Source organism: Halichondria panicea, chromosome 4, assembly GCF_963675165.1.
Source record: "Halichondria panicea chromosome 4, odHalPani1.1, whole genome shotgun sequence".
NCBI lineage: Eukaryota > Metazoa > Porifera > Demospongiae > Suberitida > Halichondriidae > Halichondria > Halichondria panicea.
This window is the reverse complement of record NC_087380.1, coordinates 1635522-1657073: the sequence shown is the minus strand read 5'-3', so window position 1 is coordinate 1657073 and position 21552 is coordinate 1635522. Positions and strand designations below refer to the sequence as shown.

The following is a 21552-nucleotide window of genomic DNA, read 5'->3' as shown; positions in this document are numbered from 1 at the left end:
TTGTTTCTCCATGTAACCAATCCTAGATCATGAAATACGAATGCCTGTAACAGTTTATTCTCGATTGTTCACAAAATAGTGTGAGGTGGTGATGCCTTGAATTGTGTTTGTGTTTGTGGTAGTTAGTCTGAAATATTTCTCGAAATTGATGCAGTCCAGAGAGTTTAGGATCTTGTATTGCATGCCTTTGCGATAGTGTTGGCCATTGGAGCTCAGTCCGGGCTTGGTCGTACGATTTTGTCCAGCTGTAATTATGTTTGTCCCACTTGGAACAGATCCAGTGGGCTGCTCTCCTCTGAACTTTCTCCAAGGCAGCTGAACACTAGATACTATGGCTGAACACAGTCACACACCTTAATAGTGAATATCTTCCCTATACCTATTGACTTATCATGAGGTCTAGAGCCAAATTATTAGTTTTGTAGCATGATTTCATTCTGATCAAGAAACATAATATGTACATGGGAATATTACATGATCATGTTGAACCTCTGAAAACACTCCACCTATTTCCCTTTTTTTCTTTCAATTACAATGAGAGGAAAACAGGCAGAGTGTGGTGTAAACGTTATGTGAGAAGAGCTGATATTGCATGTGCTCTGTATGAACTAAAATACAATTCAAAACTTGAGACATTATGAAGAATGTGATAGTTCAGTTATCGTATATTCCTCTAGCAGCAGGAGCCTCACGCCCACTCACAGTCGAGTAGGCATTGTTCTGTGTGTAGCTGTAGTCACCTTTGACCTCTCTGGAAGCTGGGATCTCCTCATAAGTGGCAGTGACGGTCTCGTAGGTAGCGGCTGCACTTTGACCCTGATCAGTAAGGGGGATATCTCGAGGAACAGTCCTGTGTGTGAGAGAACAGATGATATTACTTAGTAGTATAATTATGACAATCAGTTTGTTTAGTTCACATGAAGCTTGTTTACACACGACAAAGTGTGTCTACTTAAACTAATGACACTGACTCTACACAAACCACTTTAAACCGTGGCAAACTCACATTTTCTCTCCTCTCTTGTACCGGAGCACTAGGTAGGTCACCATCACTACAGTCACTGCGATCACCACCATTGCTACCAGGGCCACCACTCCACCCACCATAGCACCAGTGTTGTCACTCGGGGGACAGAGAGAGCTCTCATCAGTAGAGGCTGTAATAGAATGCATGAGACAACCCACAAGCTGTCAGTACCAACCTAACACAATACATGCTGCGCTCATCTCAATAATAGTGCCACTGACTTGTAGTGGGAGGAGAGGTAGTGATGACTTCAGTCACTGAAACGTGGCATAATCAATAATTAATGCATGAACACAGACCCACTCACCTAACTGCACACAGAATGCCAGTTCTACTCCAGTATTATCAGGAATCACACAGCAGTAGGAGCCAGTGGGGCCTGACACAGACCCTCGACGATGGAGTCTGAGTGCACCTGTATCTCCAACACTGTACAGTAGATCAGTGTCTGATTCAGTAATGTCCTGGCTCCTAGTGACAACTGTTCCATTTGGTAGTGAACAAAGTGTGTCTACTTAAACTAATGACACAAACCACATAAACCACTTTAAACCGTCAAACTCACATTTTCCTTCCTCTCTTGTACCGGAGCACTAGGTAGGTCACCATCACTACAGTCACTGCAATCACTGCTACCAGGGCCACCACTCCTCTCACCACAGCACCAGTGTTGTCACTCTGAGCACCCATAGAGCTATCATCAGTAGATGGAGCATCCACAGAGCTCTCATGCATCAGTAGAGGCTGTCATGGAATGTATGAACTGCAATAACAATCCACACTATGTCACTAACGTAACACAATGCACGCTGTGTCCCTCCCTCCACTGGTAGGCACCACACAACAGTAGAGGCCACCGAGAGCAGTAGCAGTTCCACTCATCATCAGACTGACACTCATCTGACCTCTGCTAACATACAACACTCCATCCTCCGTAACAACAGAGCCATTAGGATAGTACCAATCTCCAGTGTTCCCCTCACAGCAGCCAGCAAGGTCAGTATGACAGACGAGGCTACTCCCCTCTCCCACGGAGGACAGGGGAATCTCAGAGAGCCCAGACAAGTAGTTGGTGAAGGAGAAGGACAAGTACACAGGGGGAGGGGCTATGAGGGGTTGGGATAAAAATTATATATGCAAAAATGACCGCTTACTCTGACAGGATGGTGAGCTGCTCCAGTTTCCAGTACTCAAACATGTGATGGTTTTAGAGCCAATCAAAATGAATCCAATGTCACAGGTGTAGGTCGCTTCTCCTCTGATCATTATGCTGGTTGGTGTCCCAGGAGATCCATTGTCAATTGAGGGAGGAGGGCCACAGGAAACTAACAAAGATATTTATTATTAATTTTGTTTGTTCTCATGTTGACAGGTTGGAACTGATCCACTCCAGGTCCCATCACTCTGACAAACTCTGAAACTCCCTCCAGTGAGAGTGTAGCCATTGTCGCAAGTGTGGGTAGCAAAGGTATTAATAGGTCTGCTGTCAGCAAGTCCATGAGTATAGGCAATGGTAAATCATAACATGGTCCTGAAATAGTGAACATAATTCAAGCAATTAAGAAACAGTACAAAGTCCATTCCACTTACGCACACAAGCTAGTTGGAGCTGACCCACTCCACACTCCATCACTCCCACAAGTCCTGTGTCTTTTGATCAACCTTGATCTCAAGAAAATAGTTCAGTTTGGTGGGCTGGGTCGTCGCCCGGTTTCCGTGAAATTTAAGAAACCGGGCGACGCTCCAACTGGCCGATAGGAGTCACCCGCCTCTGCTTGCTGCCATGGCATGCACTAAATATGCGGAGGAGGTCTGACATGCGTGCACAAATCACTACAAGTTTGTGTGTGTGTGTGTGTGTGTGTGTGTGTGTGTGTGTGTGTGTGTGTGTGTGTGTGTGTGTGTGTGTGTGTGTGTGTGTGTGTAGACTGCTACAGCTGCTCAATGATCAATGAAGTGCAAGTAAGAGTTTCTATAGGCTTCTAGCCATGTTTTCTTTCGTGGATTTACAAAACAATGCTTCGTTCTCGAGTTATGCCTACTGAAAGAGATGCCAAAAGTTCAAGATCTATAATTATTAGTGCATGGCTGCAAGCTCTGAACCAGTGTGGCTTTGCAGCTCTATTCTTACCCTTGCAGCTATCAATAGCTAGCACATGCAGAGCTAACTAAGTATAGAATAGCTAAGTTATATCCACTGATGTTGCTGCACACAAATTTGAAGAGTCTGCAATGTCCTTTAAAGTAAGCCATATAAACTCGAGAACGAATCATTATTACAATATGAATGAATAGTTCTATTTTGAAGGACTTACAAATATAATTGCATAGATGTGCATAACGAACGAGTTCGCTCTACTGAGACCACTAACGAAATCAGGAACAGCTGAGTTACTACATCCTGAGTTATCAGTTGCTGACACATCAGGAATCGATCGGAACCAGCTTGTTGTCCAACTACGTCAAGTTGCGTTCTACTACCAAGAAAGCCACTCTCATTTGGAGGGTCATATATGCAAGCACCAATCATATCACCAGCTTGAACTTTGATAGTCTGATCAGCTTGAAATGTTTTGCATGTAAAACTGTCCCCTCCTTGGTTGAAAAAAGATGTACCAGTGTTGAATGGATCAGAAATTGGAGTGTATGCGTTACTCCCTGGGTATGTTTCCCTATAGACAGCAAATGTGAACAGATAACCTCCTAATTGCTGATCAGTTACGTAATAGCAGTACTCAAACTGATCGATTGTCCCGTCACATGGAGCGGGAGCTTGAGTGTTGAGGAAGAACTTCTGTTCTCTGCTTTCAGTGAACCCCTCAACATTGGTCCCAATATCACCACAGGTTTGAGCCTGACTTTTTGACAAAGAACAGAAAACTATACAGACAAAAAACAGACTTTCAAAAGATAAGCAGTGTGCATAATTATAGACCTTTTAATGTAGCAGCACAGATATCTAAAGGTCAGCAAATCTCACCTAATGCTAGAAGCAAAAGCTCCATTGTACTGGCAGGAGTCTAGAGAATAGCCACTCAGATCTAAAGATAATCTAGCTCAGTGTGATTTGACTATCACAAGCACACCAGCTCATGGGGGTTGGGCTGGTTTATTATCATTCCTTTCCCATCAATGAATAGCTCACAAAAAATGACAGAAAGTTCTACACAAAACAGATGGCACTAATAACACTATTCAGTCACGCAGTAACGGATCCAGTGGGAAGCTTTGGGGGCTTGAGCACCCCCCTCCTTGATGACAAGCTTGAAGACTAGAATCTAGAGCTAGCTATCAACTCACTGCATGTACTGGTAGTAGTCGTGCGCCGCCGCCCTCCCTGAAGGAGGTCGGGAATAATCCACAGTTTTGTTCTGGCCTGTTACGCAATAGTATCATGAATATCATTTATTCTATGTGGGTGCTAGCCAATAGCGATGAATATCATTTATTAAAGTGGGTGTTGGCCACGCCTCTCAGTCAATCCAACGTGTGCAAAATTCACACGTGGTAAATTTGAGTGGGTGTGATCAATCCACTTGAGATACTGCAATCTGATTGGGTTGGTGGAATTCCACCAACAGAACAAAACTGTGATTCCCGACCTCCTTCCGGGCAACAGTAGAGGCGGCGGTGCCCGACTATACTGGTAGTACGTAGCTAAGTTTATATAAAGAAAATATCTACACTTGAATTCCTGGCATCGTGTTTTCAACGAACCAAAAATAAAAAGGTGACTATAACTACAAGTCTTATTAAATTATGTACAATGAGTATGGACTTCGTATTATCATTTCGCTAGTATAGTATATAGCGGCACTAAGTGAAAAAACAGTTAGTATATTTATGCAAGTAGCCGTGCTTCAAGGTTTTCCTGTGAGTATGGCATCATTCATCTGATGATCATTAAAGATTAAATTTGTATGCCAGTTTTGAATTTTCCAATATCCAGCAATGTATGACATCTCTGAGCAAGACTCAGATACAGTCTCAATGGCTTTGTCTTGTAGAATCGTGTTTGCTGAATCTAGAGTGACTTGCAATTGGCTTGAGCTGAATAACACTCGTCGGATTTTTACTCTGCATGACTATATACATGTATTTCATGCACAGTCTGGCACCAATAAATTATTGCTATAATGAATTGCAGAAGCATCGGTTGCTATAATGATGATACACACACACACACACATGCATGCTTAGAGGTGTGTACAAAAAAATACACCTTGGACTCCCATGCATGCATGCGGCCATGTATAAGCACCCCTATTTATAAAGCAGCCAAAAACTACTATTGTATAGCGCGAAATTTTCGAGGCACTTATATTTCGTGGAATGGCCTCTAAAAGCCTTTCGTTCCACAATGTTCGTGGATTGACTGCTTATCGGAAGCCACGCCCATCTAGGTAGCTAGCTCAATACTGTCAAGCTTACTACACAACATTTTTGAATTTTATTGCGTGCATGTACCAAATTTTGTCAAGATGCATCATATCAATTCAATTCTGCTGAGTAAGTAGATTTTAAGAATAGTGCCTGGGGGAAGTAATTAATTACTGGACATCCCTAGGATATATAGACTGAATCAGTAAAATTAATAAGTCTATTTATACCAGATTGTTTTTCCTGAGGCAGAAGTTTATGCAATACTAATTTTGTTTCTGTACAATGACTGCTTTACGAAGGTTGTGACCTAAAAATTAGAAGAAACATAACAATGCTAAATCACAATGTATATATATGTGTATAACACAGCACCTTTTCACTCCTGAGCACATGGAAGATGAATACGAACAGGCCTTGCAGTGAGTTAAAGATAGAGAACAACCATGCAAACACAATAGTGCTGCTGTTGACTGAGAGTAGACCAAACACCCAAGTGAGCCCCAGTAATGGAAGGAGAATTACGGTGGCCTTGAAGAGTTGTCTGCATGTGCATGCAAGTATACAAAGCATTAGGATCAACATTTTACCAGGCTTATAAAGAGAATAGGACATGCAATTAACTCAGGCAGTCTGATAGTGAGTTGCATGCATGCCCTATATTCTTCTATAATGCCTTGATGCATGAGAGTTGACACACTCACGAGAATAACTGTAAAGATTCCTTTTTTCCAGCACTTCGTTGCATGGTTGACTTTCTCTGTCTATAGACACTGCGCAAAGCAGCCAAGAGGAAGAATATATTCACCTGTATGTATGCGGGTAGTCGTCATAAGGTACATTTCAGTCAACTTAAAAATGAATACATGCAGATTGTATATAGAATCGTGCATGTAGAATCGTTGTGACTTTTAGTTAAAGACCTCTCATATTGTAACAACACAGAGTATTCATACAAAATTCCAAAACAGCTACTATAGAAGGTTCTAATAACAACTAGCATCTAGTACAAGACAATCTACCAGAACATTCTAGAATACACTATACTACATGATATACAGTTCGTTTATTCCACACAGATGTACTCTTAAAAACAGCTACTGTTATTTGAAAGGACATGCGTACAAATGGTATTGCAAGCTAGAGATCTCACCAGAACAACTAGTAGCATTGGTACAACAAATGCCCATATGGCTCCTTTATCACCGGCACCAACAGCAATCCAACAACTGAATATATAAAAGGATTGTCAGTTGTTAGGTGTAAAATAATTACACGCATTCTATTGGAAAATTATTGGGGGAAACGCTGTAGTTGTTTATAGAATTTAGAGTTGAGTTTCCCATTTACAATAGAAACTTACTACTCTTCTGTGCCATACTGGTCATGAATAAATCCAGCAGATATAGCCACTGGTATCACTGGAACAACTGCAAGAAACATATACTTAATGCAATACTATAATTATCATCACCGGCGTTCACCGCACATGCATAATTTTACTGAAATGGATGAACCCTCCGGGTATATAAGTAATTCACTGGCTCCGTAAATTTTGTAGAGAGGTCTTTTCATTGTGATCAAGGGCCAACAGTCACAAGGAAAGCAAACTTTTATATAGCTGCATGCAGTATATACGACTATATATATACCGTATACATTTTTCTACAACAGAAAATTGTCCGGGTATAACTGGAACAGATCTTTATTGTACACGTGAGCTGTCAGAACAGGCATACTACAACTGCATGCGAGCTAATAGTACAGTGCATGCATGTGCGACTGAACAGTTGCACTAGCTAATCCTCATGCAAACTAATAAAGCTATACGTTGCTTGGAATGTATCTTATCGACCAGTAATATATTAAAGGACCAGAGTGCATGTCCGCTGTAACAAAAATTTCCCAGAAAAGTGTTCGATAAATTAGAAGGTATACGGTATATTTATATAATTATGTGCATTCGTAGCTTTTAAGATTTAAGACTTAATTAGTGTACTATTATGAAATAATTTACCCCATCCAATAATAAAGAATATCCACCATTTCTTGGATATTTGGCTGAAGACAACTACCAACATGAGATAGAGCATGATTCCCTCACACAGCATCCAAAAGAACACAGCCGTGAACAGGTAGTGAAGGAGAGCAGCCACAAACACACACGCTACCTGCAAGTCATAATTACAGTAGACATAATTATTAATTATTAATCCGGCACTCTGAATTAATTATAGTGACCTCGATATACCGATCATTTCTTATTGTTCGTGTATAAACTGCACAAGCTAAAATACTGCACAATGAATGCATACATTATATAAAACTCAAGTATACCTTGTTGGCCACAGCAGTCTCTACTCCTGACAGGAACACCAAGTAACCAAGGAGCAAAGAAATACACAGGTTGAGATGGATGAAGCTATGAACCTTGATCAGCAGTTCCTTTCTAAACATTAACAGCATGGTAAGGTTTATCAAAGCTATATCTAGTCCTATAATTACCTCAATGTCAAGAAATAGACGATAGACAACAGAAGAAAGAAGATGGAGATGGAACAACCAACATAAGTCACCAGCGATAGAGCAAACCTGATCTCTGAAGTTGTGTCCTACAAAAGACCAAGGACGAAGCATTATAATTATAAAGACTGATCCAAGTAAAAATTAACATATAAGGCTCACATTCAGTGCTCCAGTGACATCCATTAGAACAGCAAATGCTGTGAAATGACTGCTCTCACAGACAATATTATATACTCTCATCTGCTCGTCTTCATCCACACTGACTGTAGTCACACCTTCCATGGACCACCTGCTATTTTACAAAATTAATATATAATAATTGTGGTCATGTGACCAACAATATGTACATATTAGAATGAAAGAGAGAGCTCACCTAGAAACACTCCAAAATACACATTTGGCATTTTCGGCTACTTCATCTTCAGAAAACTGCACGCATATCAATTAGTGTCACTCGTAATTCCAACTGTATAAATAAATTACCTTCTGGGTGGTGAATCTGAAGGTTGCCTTTGTCTGGGAGTTATTTAACTTCACATTGGAGAAGACTTGACTAGAAATAACCTGTGATACTGGTCTGGTCGTGTTCCTGTGTAAGCATATACAATGAGACTGAGCAGAACATGACTTAGTACTGTACATTTCAAGGTTGGTTTTCGGAAGAAAATCCTCCAAGTTGGAGAATAGAATGTTGACTGCTGTAACACCCCCCTCTGAAAATTGAGACAGACATCGATAAAATACAATCAATGGTTACACGAAAGTTTAATACCTTGCAGAGCGCCTCTCTCTGCAAGAAGAGTAGCTGGTATCACAGTTTGAGCTGAGCCTGTTTCTTCACTGACTTTAACAACTTCAGGAAAGATAATGTCATCCAAACTAGTGGTGTCAACTTCCATTGCAGCTAGCACTGGACATGTAGTAAATGCATAATTATAACACCACACCTACTCCGAGGATATAATTATATACAGGGTGCATATCCTTCGAGTATAGGTGTGGTATTATCAGACTGATGCCACGGGACCGCAGCACTTACAAAAATCTCCCCCTATAGCATCAAAATTGCATTTACCAAAAAGAGTGAGACTAACGTCGGATTTTGTAGCTTGTGCATTCGATGACCAGATGTAAGTTTTTGTCGCATTGCAACTGTTGAGCAGTTACAACTGGAACACACACACACACACACACACACACATGCAGTCAGCTTTGCCGTATCCCTCGCGCGGCTACGCCTTGAGGCATAATAACAGAGTTAGTGCACTTTCTGCTTACGAAACAAAGCCGAGGGAATCTACCGTAACCAAGGTGGTTACTAAGACGCATACTCTACGAGTGGGTGTGGTTTATCTAACTTGGACTTCATTTGCGAATCCGCGAGGTGTGATAAAAGGTCAGGTCTGGATACATAGCAACATAAATTGACTTTGTGCGAGCAAGAGCGAGTGAGAGACACCAGGCCAGTTGAGAAAAAAGACGGCTTCACAACAATGAAAGACAACAGTAGAGCATGTGGAATGCTCCTTGATTATGATACTGGAAAGATCATGCTTTATGGAGTATGATAGTTCCAGTACATATACAGCTGATATTGATATCATACCGGTATCAGGATGCATGTGGTAGCATATTGCATAGCCAATCATTCACTATACGAATACATATAGCAAATGGTGAAGTATACACACATACCGATGTTCTGTCTCACAAGTGTGATCTCCGTCACATTGCCTGTATCCACAGCTTCACTCCTTAGTGCCAATGACACATACTGACCATATAACTCTGCATTCAACAGCAATTGCTGACTCTCAGCAGCAGAATCCTGAAGTAGTTTTATTGTTAGTTAATGATCTATATCGCTATTATTATACCATTTGTAATCTTTCCCATCCTTCTGTATTCCTCTCATCCAGAACATTGTTGAGAACGTTCATAACTTCCTACAAGACACAATTATTTAAAAGTGCTTCACTAATATAATTAGCTTACTTCACTAAATTGAGAGAAGACATGGGGCTAGCAATCTCTACGTTTTGAATGAGGTAATTCACACTTGACTGAACGATCGTATTAGTAGTACTGAGGTCTTGGGGGAATATGGTGAAGTCTCCAGTTGCATTTACACTAGTAGCCTCCACAAGAGAAACAAGAAGGTTATCAACTTCGTTCTGAGATGCATTGTTCTGAGATGCAAATAGTTCATTTGCCTGAATGGAGAGTATAGAAAACTATATAGCTGGGTGAAAGATCGTCAAAAATTGTCATGAACAGTTACAGTACTTTTTATGACAGTGCATGTTCGTGTAAAGTACTACAGTAACAGCAAAGACTTACCGTGTTATTAAGTGAGATGATTACTTCTCTAGTGCAGTTATCTGTGTTCACTGCTTCCCATACACCACCCAGTGTACAGAAACGAGTCGCAGTACCTAATAATTATACATGCACATCAACGCACACACACAGTCACATGGGAATGCTTGATCGTATATGCTCAATGGTGAAACAACATTCATAAGGTGTTACATGCAGCAGTGGACCATTTATTGGTTCCATGCATGCATGGTGTTACATACCTAAAGTTGTTCCATTTCCATTTTGTGGGCATTGCTGCGAATAAGAAAAGCCAGCCAAAGTGGTAGGGAAGACTAGCTCCCATACAGAATCCTGTTCAGCTTCACAAACCACGCCTATAGAGAAAATTTTTTTCTATATTCAGATTAACGCCAGATGCTATGACTGCATGTGAACGAGTGCATGTGAGGATGCAATCTTGAAGTCCGGCAGTCTCGCCTGTGTAAAGATTGCATCCGAACTGTCCACTCTGAACTCTGAACTCATTAGTTACAACCAGAACAATCAATCAATGAACCATTGTGTACAGCACTGACACATATAGCACAAGTGCTGAGTGGGTTTTTTGGTATAGTTGTGAAATATGCAGCCATGGATGGAGCATTGTCTTTATCATTAATTGAGCATGTTCACTCTGATGCTTGCAAAAGCTGAGAGGGTGACATTATCAGGAGCTCTTACTGTCAATGAGTTGTCTCAAAGTCTAATGTGTTTACGAGTATCAGGCTCAAACAAATTTGCTCTTTTCCACCAGTAATGTCATTTGTGAGGGTAAGGTTGTCGGGACGATCAGTTCCCATCAATTATCCACTAAAGCGGATTCAGATATCTCAGCAGAATAATTATATTAAAAAATCCTCACTTCAACCATGAGAGAATTTTCGCACTATTCTACCGTTCATGCACTGACATTACTTGCATGCAGGAAGAACTAATAGTGCATGCGAGTGCTTTACACATATGCATGAGCACGTACATGAAGGAAGTACATGATAGTTTACGCCATTTTTGTACGAGTGGCAGTGTATATCGAAAAAATAAATGCCGTACGTAATGGAATTCTAAACATAATTATATAACTTACGACGTTGACAAGTTGGTACAGGCTCCCACACCCTGTTGGCCATACAGGTAGCCATTGCTGTGGTGACTCCAGTGGAGACCTCATACCCAGTATCACAGGTGTAGGTCACCACTCCATCGAGCTTTGTGTCAGGTGAGGGTGCTCCAGGAGAGCCATTAGAAACAGAGGGAGGTGGGCCACAATCAATGGCTGCACAGAACAGAGTACGTAACTGGACCAGCCTAATACACTCAGACAATAACTCACAATCCATAGTACAGGCTGGCTCAGGTTCCCAGCTCCCATTAGCCTGACAAGTTATGGTGGCTGATCCAGAGATACTGAACCCACTACTGGTACAGGTGTAGGTGGCCATCTCTCCAAATGTTGTACCAGCTATTGTCCTACTGCCATCAGAAATAGTGGGAGGGGTTCCACAGTCAACAACTAGAGAATCAGGATGATAGATCTATATCGTATTATTATGAACATATGCAAGCTTTGCTAGGGTTGATCAATTCGCAACAATAAAATCGCAACACCTAAATTATAGTACTAGTAAATACACACGATTCTTGCCAGAACGCAATAGCTAGATCACAGAGGGTCAATTTTTCTGCTGATTTGGTTCATTCACAAATGTTAGTAATACAGTACGTACATGCTGCAGTTAGCTAGCGGGTTTATTTTCATACTTATGGTGGAAATTTTTTTGTATTTTTCAATCACTATATTCTGAGCTGTACGAATATTTTAGAATCCGAAATATTTAACTGGGTAGAGCAAGGCACCGATAATCAGACACAATGGATGTTCAGATATTCAGTAAACACATTCATCTGATTGAATAATATAAGTACCGTATATCTTCTAATTTATCGGACACTTCTAATTACCCCGGACACTCTTTTGGGCAATTTTCGTTGTTCTAATACAACGGACACTCCAGTACTTTAATGTTACGTTTGTTCTAAATATCCGGACAATACCTTGAAAAGTTGAGTTACCATTCATAGATGGCAAGTAAGGTATACCGCAAGTAAGACTTAGAGTGCTTCAGTTAGATAGCTTTGAGTAGCTAGTTTTAGATAGCTAGTACAACTATTCAGTCGTACCCTGTTCTATTAAACTTATCTAGCTCGCATGCAGCTGCTAATTATTCCGGACACTTCGCATGCTCTATAAAAATCTGTTCCAATTATACCCGGACAATTTCCAAAATAATAATTTTTTGCCGTCCGATAAATTAGAAGATATACGGTATGTATAATATAATATATATGACTGTACACTTATATATTTTCATGGATCAGGAGCTATGCGCTTGAAATTATATGCAAAGATCGGACAAAAATTGATCAATGACACAGCCTAATGAGTTCTAACTTACGATTACAAGTTGGTTCACTGCCACTCCACACTCCATCACTTCCACAAGTCCTGGTAGTGTCTCCATTAAGAGTGTAGCCAGTGTTACAGGTGTAGGTGGCATTGCTTCCAAAGGTGTTTCTAGGTTCATCAACCATTCCATTGGTGGGAGCAGAGAGGATTTGACAGGTGACAACTGCAGAGAAGACAAGGACGTACCACAGCAGCAGTGTACGCAATGATCAAGAGATATATAAAACTTACGATTACAAGTTGGTTCACTGCCACTCCAAGTTTCATTAGCCTGACAAGTCCTGGGCGTAATTCCAATCAGATTGTAGCCAGTGTTACAGGTGTAGGTAGCGTTCATATTAAAAGTCGTTCCGGAGGATGTGTTCACTGCTCCATTGGAGGGGTCAGTGAGGTCACCACAGTTGACAGCTACAGGGTATAAGAATGGCACAATAAAGTAGAGCCATGCATATAATTATTCGCAAGTGATTTTAATGCATTTTCCAAGTACGAAGAGTCTTATTTACTGGTAATAGACTTACGATCACATGTTGGAACAGTCCCACTCCAAGTTCCATTAGCCTGACAAGTCCTGGTCGTATCACTAGCCAGATTGTATCCAGTGTTACAGGTGTAGGTAGCAGTGTTCATGAAGGTGGTATTGGATGCATCAACAATTCCATTCCCAGGGTCAGAGAGGGAGCCACAGTCAACAGCTATATATAAGCATAATAATGGGATCATGAAAACAATGAAGTAATTTTGACTTACGAGTACAAGCGGCAGTCCCACTCCAAGTTCCATTAGCCTGACAAGTCCTGGTCGTATCACCAGTCAGATTGTAGCCAATGTTACAGGTGTAGGTAGCAGTGTTCATGAAGGTGGTATTGGATGCATCAACAATTCCATTCCCAGGGTGGGAGAGGGAGCCACAGTCAACAGCTACGTAGGTATAATAATGAGATCATGAAAACAATTAACTTACGAGTACAAGCGGCAGTCCCACTCCAAGTTCCATTAGCCTGACAAGTCCTGGTCGTATCACCAGTCAGATTGTAGCCAGTGTTACAGGTGTAGGTAGCAGTGTTCGTGAAGGTGGTATTGGATGCATCAACAATTCCATTCCCAGGGTCAGAGAGGGAGCCACAGTCAACAGCTATATATAGATATATTAATGGGATCATGAAAACAATTAACTTACGAGTACAAGCGGCAGTTCCACTCCAAGTTCCATTAGCCTGACAAGTCCTGGTCGTATCATCAGTCAGATTGTAGCCAGTGTTACAGTTGTAGGTAGCAGTGTTCATGAAGGTGGTATTGGATGCATCAACAATTCCATTCCCAGGGTCAAAGAGGGAGCCACAGTCAACAGCTATATACGTAGGTATAATAATGAGATCATGAAAACAATGAAGACTTACGAGTACAAGCGGCAGTCCCACTCCAAGTTCCATTAGCCTGACAAGTCCTGGTTGTATCACCAGTCAGATTGTATCCAGTGTTACAGGTGTAGGTAGCAGTGTTCATGAAGGTGGTATTGGATGCATCAACAATTCCATTCCCAGGGTCAGAGAGGGAGCCACAGTCAACAGCTATATACGTAGGTATAATAATGGGATCATGAAAACAATGAAGACTTACGAGTACAAGCGGCAGTCCCACTCCAAGTTCCATTAGCCTGACAAGTCCTGGTCGTATCACCAGTCAGATTGTAGCCAGTGTTACAGATGTAGGTAGCAGTGTTCATGAAGGTGGTATTGGATGCATCAACAATTCCATTCCCAGGGTCAGAGAGGGAGCCACAGTCAACAGCTATATACGTAGGTATAATAATGGGATCATGAAAACAATGAAGACTTACGAGTACAAGCGGCAGTCCCACTCCAAGTTCCATTAGCCTGACAAGTCCTGGTCGTATCACCAGTCAGATTGTAGCCAGTGTTACAGGTGTAGGTAGCAGTGTTCATGAAGGTGGTATTGGATGCATCAACAATTCCATTCCCAGGATCAGAGAGGGAGCCACAGTCAACAGCTATATATAGATATATTAATGGGATCATGAAAACAATTAACTTACGAGTACAAGCGGCAGTCCCACTCCAAGTTCTATTAGCCTGACAAGTCCTGGTCGTATCACCAGTCAGATTGTAGCCAGTGTTACAGGTGTAGGTAGCAGTGTTCATGAAGGTGGTATTGGATGCATCAACAATTCCATTCTCAGGGTCAGAGAGGAAGCCACAGTCAACAGCTATATATATAAGCATAATAATGGGATCATGAAAACAATTAACTTACGAGCACAAGCGGCAGTCCCACTCCAAGTTCCATTAGCCTGACAAGTCCTGGTCGTATCACCAGTCAGATTGTATCCAGTGTTACAGTTGTAGGTAGCAGTGTTCATGACGGTGGTATTGGATGCATCAACAATTCCATTCCCAGGGTCAGAGAGGGAGCCACAGTCAACAGCTATATACGTAGGTATAATAATGAGATCATGAAAACAATGAAGACTTACGAGTACAAGCGGCAGTCCCACTCCAAGTTCCATTAGCCTGACAAGTCCTAGTTGTATCACCAGTCAGGTTGTATCCAGTGTTACAGGTGTAGGTAGCAGTGTTCATGAAGGTGGTATTGGATGCATCAACAATTCCATTCCCAGGATCAGAGAGGGAGCCACAGTCAACAGCTATATACGTAGGTATAATAATGGGATCATGAAAACAATGAAGACTTACGAGTACAAGCGGCAGTCCCACTCCAAGTTCCATTAGCCTGACAAGTCCTGGTCGTATCACCAGTCAGATTGTAGCCAGTGTTACAGGTGTAGGTAGCAGTGTTCATGAAGGTGGTATTGGATGCATCAACAATTCCATTCCCAGGATCAGAGAGGGAGCCACAGTCAACAGCTATATATAGATATATTAATGGGATCATGAAAACAATTAACTTACGAGTACAAGCGGCAGTCCCACTCCAAGTTCTATTAGCCTGACAAGTCCTGGTCGTATCACCAGTCAGATTGTAGCCAGTGTTACAGGTGTAGGTAGCAGTGTTCATGAAGGTGGTATTGGATGCATCAACAATTCCATTCTCAGGGTCAGAGAGGAAGCCACAGTCAACAGCTATATATATAAGCATAATAATGGGATCATGAAAACAATTAACTTACGAGCACAAGCGGAAGTCCCACTCCAAGTTCCATTAGCCTGACAAGTCCTGGTCGTATCACCAGTCAGATTGTATCCAGTGTTACAGTTGTAGGTAGCAGTGTTCATGAAGGTGGTATTGGATGCATCAACAATTCCATTCCCAGGGTCAGAGAGGGAGCCACAGTCAACAGCTATATACGTAGGTATAATAATGAGATCATGAAAACAATGAAGACTTACGAGTACAAGCGGCAGTCCCACTCCAAGTTCCATTAGCCTGACAAGTCCTAGTTGTATCACCAGTCAGGTTGTATCCAGTGTTACAGGTGTAGGTAGCAGTGTTCATGAAGGTGGTATTGGATGCATCAACAATTCCATTCCCAGGATCAGAGAGGGAGCCACAGTCAACAGCTATATACGTAGGTATAATAATGGGATCATGAAAACAATGAAGACTTACGAGTACAAGCGGCAGTCCCACTCCAAGTTCCATTAGCCTGACAAGTCCTGGTTGTATCACCAGTCAGATTGTATCCAGTGTTACAGGTGTAGGTAGCAGTGTTCATGAAGGTGGTATTGGATGCATCAACAATTCCATTCCCAGGGTCAGATAGGGAGCCACAGTCAACAGCTACATAGGTATAATAATGGGATCATGAAAACAATGAAGACTTACGAGTACAAGCGGCAGTCCCACTCCAAGTTCCATTAGCCTGACAAGTCCTGGTTGTATCACCAGTCAGATTGTATCCAGTATTACAGTTGTAGGTAGCAGTGTTCATGAAGGTGGTATTGGATGCATCAACAATTCCATTCCCAGGGTCAGAGAGGGAGCCACAGTCAACAGCTATATACGTAGGTATAATAATGAGATCATGAAAACAATTAACTTACGAGTACAAGCGGCAGTCCCACTCCAAGTTCCATTAGCCTGACAAGTCCTGGTTGTATCACCAGTCAGATTGTATCCAGTATTACAGTTGTAGGTAGCAGTGTTCATGAAGGTGGTATTGGATGCATCAACAATTCCATTCCCAGGGTCAGAGAGGGAGCCACAGTCAACAGCTATATACGTAGGTATAATAATGAGATCATGAAAACAATTAACTTACGAGTACAAGCGGCAGTCCCACTCCAAGTTCCATTAGCCTGACAAGTCCTGGTCGTATCACCAGTCAGATTGTATCCAGTGTTACAGGTGTAGGTAGCAGTGTTCATTAAGGTGGTATTGGATGCATCAACAATTCCATTCCCAGGGTCAGAGAGGGAGCCACAGTCAACAGCTATATACGTAGGTATAATAATGAGATCATGAAAACAATTTAACGTACGATCACATGTTAGAGCAGTCCAACTCCAAGTTCCATTTGCCCCACAAGTCCTGGTCATATCACCAGTCAGATTGTATCCAGTGTTACAGGTGTAGGTAGCAGTCATCATGAAGGTTGTTCCGGAGGATGTGTTCACTGCTCCATTGGAGGGGTCAAAGAGGTCGCCACAGTCAATAACTATAGGTATAAGAATGGGATCATGAAAACAAAAAAGTAATTCAGTGGCGCCGCGGTGTCATAGTGTTGGCGGTCCCCCTCCCCTATCTTACAGCTATACTTATTATGGCATACAGAAATTAGTTTTGGATGGCAGTAGCATGTAGTCCAACCCTCTGCGAGTGGTTGGGTATCATGACAATACACGTTTTTGTTCCACTGGTACTTGAGGCAGAGTATGAATATCTAAGTGGCTGACAACCACATGGCTCAGAGATGTGATATAAAGAAATTTATCTAGCTTGACTACATATGTATATCTAGCTATAACTATTTTAGGATGCAAGAAAGACCTCAGAGTTCTTAGAAAAAATAGAAGGATACTGCAGCCTGTAATACAACGAGCCATAAATAATTATTGCCTTGTCAGCTAAATTAAAGTTCCTCACTTGAACACTGAGCTGCAAGTTTTCTGCAAAAATTAATAGCTTAGCTTGCAAATTTCTGTAGTAAGTTTACGGGCTACATTTTGATACCAAAAAAACATCCTATATATGCTGCTGCCACAGAAGTGGGTGTACGATAGCTGTATACCCACTCTTAATTATGCCTCGAGGCGTAGCCGCAAGAGGGATACGGTAAAGCTGACTGTGTGTGTGTGTGTGTGTCTGTGTGTCTGTGTGTCTGTTCCAGCTGTAACTGCTCAACGGTTGCAATGCGACGAAAACTAACAGCTTCTATAGGCTTCTAGCCACGTTCTCTTGGATTTTTATTCGTGGATTAGCAAACTAAAGCTTCTTTCTCGAGTTATGGCTAGTTTGACTCACATTGAAGGCTGTTGCAGTCTCTTCAGAATCTTTCATAGCATCATCTGTCCGCACAAACTTTCTATTCAACATATGAGTTAGCCTTGCACTAAAGCGCTAGCTTTTTGTTAGCTACAAGACTCAGAAAATACCTGTTAAAACAGCTAGCTAGCAGTAGCCATTTGTGAAATTGATCTCTTTGGACACACCCTTTAATTATTCCTATGGATGTAATGCGCATGCGCGCTCATTCCCCAGATCCAGATCCTCCTGGCAGAATCATATTTTTCTTGAGGGCCTGGTAAGCTACAAAACACTACTATAGATAACAATATGTATGTACACAAGTCTTTTCTTCTTAAATATTATAATTATACACTGCATGAACTACAGATCCAATTTTCTTCTTTCTTGAGGTCCTGGTATTAAAGCCACATAATACAACAATAGATGCATGTAATAAGTCTTTTCTTCTCAGTGACTTTATATAGATAAGCTAACTTTATGAAATAATTATGCACTTCCGCTTATAATTAATTGAAAACAAAATCTTCTTCTTTGTTGCTTCCTAGATCCTTGAGGTCCTGGTATAAGCAGCCACAAAACACAACAATGATACCATAATTATACAATTGCAAGTCAGTTTTAGACAGATTATTTTATACACTTTTTCCTCTTCTATACTTTCTCTTCTATACTTTTAAGCGAAAGCAAATCATGGCGAGAGGCATTAGCACAGCGCCAGCTTGAACACTAGTTAAACTTGCGGTTGATAGCGGCTGCCGATGTCATCAAAACAGTAGAAAATCGTTAGTTTTTCAGTGTTATGTTGGGAGACGATACACTCAACAAACAAGCAGTACAAAGTTCATTCCACTTACCATAACAATTATTGGGAGGTGACCCACTACCACTCCCACTCCCACTCAAAAAAAAAAGATTTTCGGAAAAACTACTCCACACTCCATCACTCCCACAAGTTCTGGTGGTGTCTCCATCGAGAGTGTAGCCAGTGACACAGGTGTAGGTGGCCACAGTGTCCACTGGTCTCAGATTAGCAGTCCCCATATTGTAGCTGATCACTCCATTGGTTGGTACAGTGAGGTCAGGACAGGTGGTGGGTGTTTCAGTGGGTCCTGTGTTCACTGTATCAAGAAAGGTGTAGTTTTTCAGTGTTATTGGAAGACGATACACTCAACAAATAAGCAGTACAAAGTTCATTCCACTTACCATAACAATTATTGGGAGGTGACCCACTACCACTCCCACTCCCACTCAAAAAAAAAATTTCGAAAAAACTACTCCACACTCCATCACTCCCACAAGTTCTGGTGGTGACTCCATCGAGAGTGTAGCCAGTGACACAGGTATAGGTGGCCACAGTGTCCACTGGTCTCAGACTAGCAGTCCCCAAATTGTAGCTGATCACTCCATTGGCTGGTACAGTGAGGTCAGGACAGGTGGTGGGTGGTTCAGTGGGTCCTGTGTTCACTGTATCAAAAAGGTGTAGTTTTTCAGTGTTAATGCACCAAAGGTTCCAAACATTTACAACTATACTCACACATTTGTGGTAATCTACTCTCTAAGCTGGATGCACTGTATTATTTACAATAAAAGCTGACAGCTATAGAACTCTGTTCATGCATGCATGCTCCACAATGACAGAATGAACAAGCCAATAAATTAGTATGAAATAGCTAGACTATCTAGCTATAGACTCTGAATATGTTGCATGCAGCAGCTGCATGACCATGGAAGTAACCCTTTTTCTGCTTTTTACCATGCTTTAGCTATTTTGAAAGACTTGCTTCAGAAGAACCCGCTGGATATCTGTGGTGAGCATCTACAAAACTACGGACAGATGTACACTCAGTTATTTTAATGATAGCTATACTATAATTATACTGTGCAGATGTATTGGCTGATGCGCACAACAGTTTGAGCTATATCTAGCTAGCAAACGATGAATTGCACAGAGTTTCAGGATAACAATGAGCAGAAAGGCACTCTAATTAGTGTTAATTACGGGTGCATTCAACACTTCTCCTCACTTTACTTGGTTCTACCACTCCGGATTTTGCAAAGTTTCGCGACTGAGACGTTCAGTAAAAATATCGGCAACTATTTCAGTAGTTGAACAGTATTTGAGAGCGATCGTACCTTAATTGCGTAACTTGTTCATGAATTAAAATTAATGATGTTTGACTATTTGTGACAGGCTCTGGGAAAATCTGACATTTGGAGCAGACTAAAATTTCGTTGATTAATGTACCAAGTGATAGAGCAGAGCATTGCCTACATAATGATATGCTTAGTGTTCACATACCTAGTTTCATACCCGAGTTATGCGCGTTAGAAACTTGAAGCTGTAAAATGTAGTATCAAGAAAAACGCCTCTCAAAGATTGCTCAATTAGGAAAAGTAAGGTAATAGTGAAAGTTTGGATGAGGCGCTTCGATGGAAAGATTTGGATTTAGAGCATCAGATTTTACAGAGAGGTAGTAGAAGGACTATAGATACTTATACACCAATAACATTTTATTTTAGATTTTACACTGTAGGCACAAATTTAGCTATAGCTCAATACCAAATTCTGCTCCAAATGTCAGGTTTTCCCAGAGCCTGTCACATTTAGGAAACTGCCACCTCACTAGATCTACACCATAATAGGTACTCAAAGAGCAGATCAAGGGGTCTTGATATATTGCCATCTCCTGATCCAATATCAGAGAATGAGATGATATCTCCCTCAGTGTGGTTAATGCTAGAGCCCCAGGAGGGGTCTGCCAGTTGCACTGCACCATTAATACACTTTCTGATACCAAATATGTACCGGCTACTATAGGACCGTACCAGTAAATCTATAGATCTAGGATAAAATTTTGCTGTTATATATTTAAATGCACTGTATATATCAACTCACATATAGCTATAGCTGCACTTCCTATATCAACTCACCTATTAAAGTCTGCTGTCCATACACTAGGGAAACACTTCCCAGCAGACAGCAAACTAATAACCTTGAGGGGAACATTCTCATTATACTGGTAATAGTATTACCTAGCTAATAGCTTGTAGATGATATTGCTTAGATATATATTTTTTTTTAATAAATTCATATGCACACAGGTATATCAAATTGTAGACTAATAGAAGTCATTGATAAGGAAGTGAAAAGGAAATGTGCACATGAAATTCAATCCTATAATTATTGCAGTTCAGTTGAATGTCATATTACATCTGGACAAGCTACGATGTCATAGTGTTAGAGGTCTATAGTCTCTCGCACCATGCAGCCTCGATTAAAAATAGGGTCTGGAGAACTTAATTCTATATCAAAATCATCTATTAAATCAGTGACAAATAATTTAAT

General features: G+C 41.2%; 3 protein-coding genes across 4 annotated transcripts; all 3 read right to left on the bottom strand.

Annotated features, from left to right (window-relative positions):
* Positions 1-406: 406 nt before the first annotated feature.
* Positions 407-4616, bottom strand: LOC135335003 (uncharacterized). Of its 2 annotated transcripts, none has more exons than XM_064530404.1 (9): positions 4008-4616; positions 2618-3907; positions 2182-2558; positions 1822-2133; positions 1593-1771; positions 1335-1456; positions 1249-1284; positions 1007-1157; positions 407-850 (listed from the first exon to the last, which is right to left on the bottom strand). In XM_064530404.1, the coding sequence occupies exons 5-9, from the start codon at positions 1760-1762 to the stop codon at positions 655-657; spliced, it is 675 nt and encodes a 224-aa protein (XP_064386474.1). In that variant the 5' UTR covers positions 1763-1771; positions 1822-2133; positions 2182-2558; positions 2618-3907; positions 4008-4616; the 3' UTR covers positions 407-654. The 2 variants fall into 2 exon arrangements, with proteins under 2 accessions (XP_064386474.1, XP_064386473.1); XM_064530403.1 differs by having other exon boundaries at positions 1593-2133; positions 2618-2820; positions 3343-3907.
* Positions 4617-9703: 5087 nt separating this feature from the next.
* Positions 9704-16731, bottom strand: LOC135334756 (sushi, von Willebrand factor type A, EGF and pentraxin domain-containing protein 1-like; the record flags this gene model as incomplete). Its single annotated transcript, XM_064530038.1, has 23 exons — positions 9704-9761; positions 9811-9879; positions 9929-10146; positions 10274-10368; positions 10516-10629; positions 11379-11567; positions 11625-11804; positions 12748-12921; positions 12990-13166; positions 13280-13453; positions 13509-13679; positions 13723-13893; positions 13939-14109; positions 14159-14329; positions 14379-14549; positions 14599-14985; positions 15033-15203; positions 15253-15423; positions 15473-15859; positions 15907-16077; positions 16127-16297; positions 16347-16517; positions 16563-16731. Coding segments are annotated over 22 exons (3984 nt in total), but the record flags the coding sequence as incomplete, so codon positions are not given.
* LOC135334990 (CUB and sushi domain-containing protein 3-like) lies at positions 16708-21274 on the bottom strand. Its single transcript, XM_064530387.1, has 6 exons — positions 21138-21274; positions 19410-19670; positions 19061-19324; positions 17218-17394; positions 16999-17169; positions 16708-16951 (listed from the first exon to the last, which is right to left on the bottom strand). Exons 1-6 carry the CDS (start codon positions 21217-21219, stop codon positions 16734-16736), a joined length of 1173 nt encoding a protein of 390 aa, XP_064386457.1. The 5' UTR covers positions 21220-21274; the 3' UTR covers positions 16708-16733.
* Positions 21275-21552: the final 278 nt, after the last annotated feature.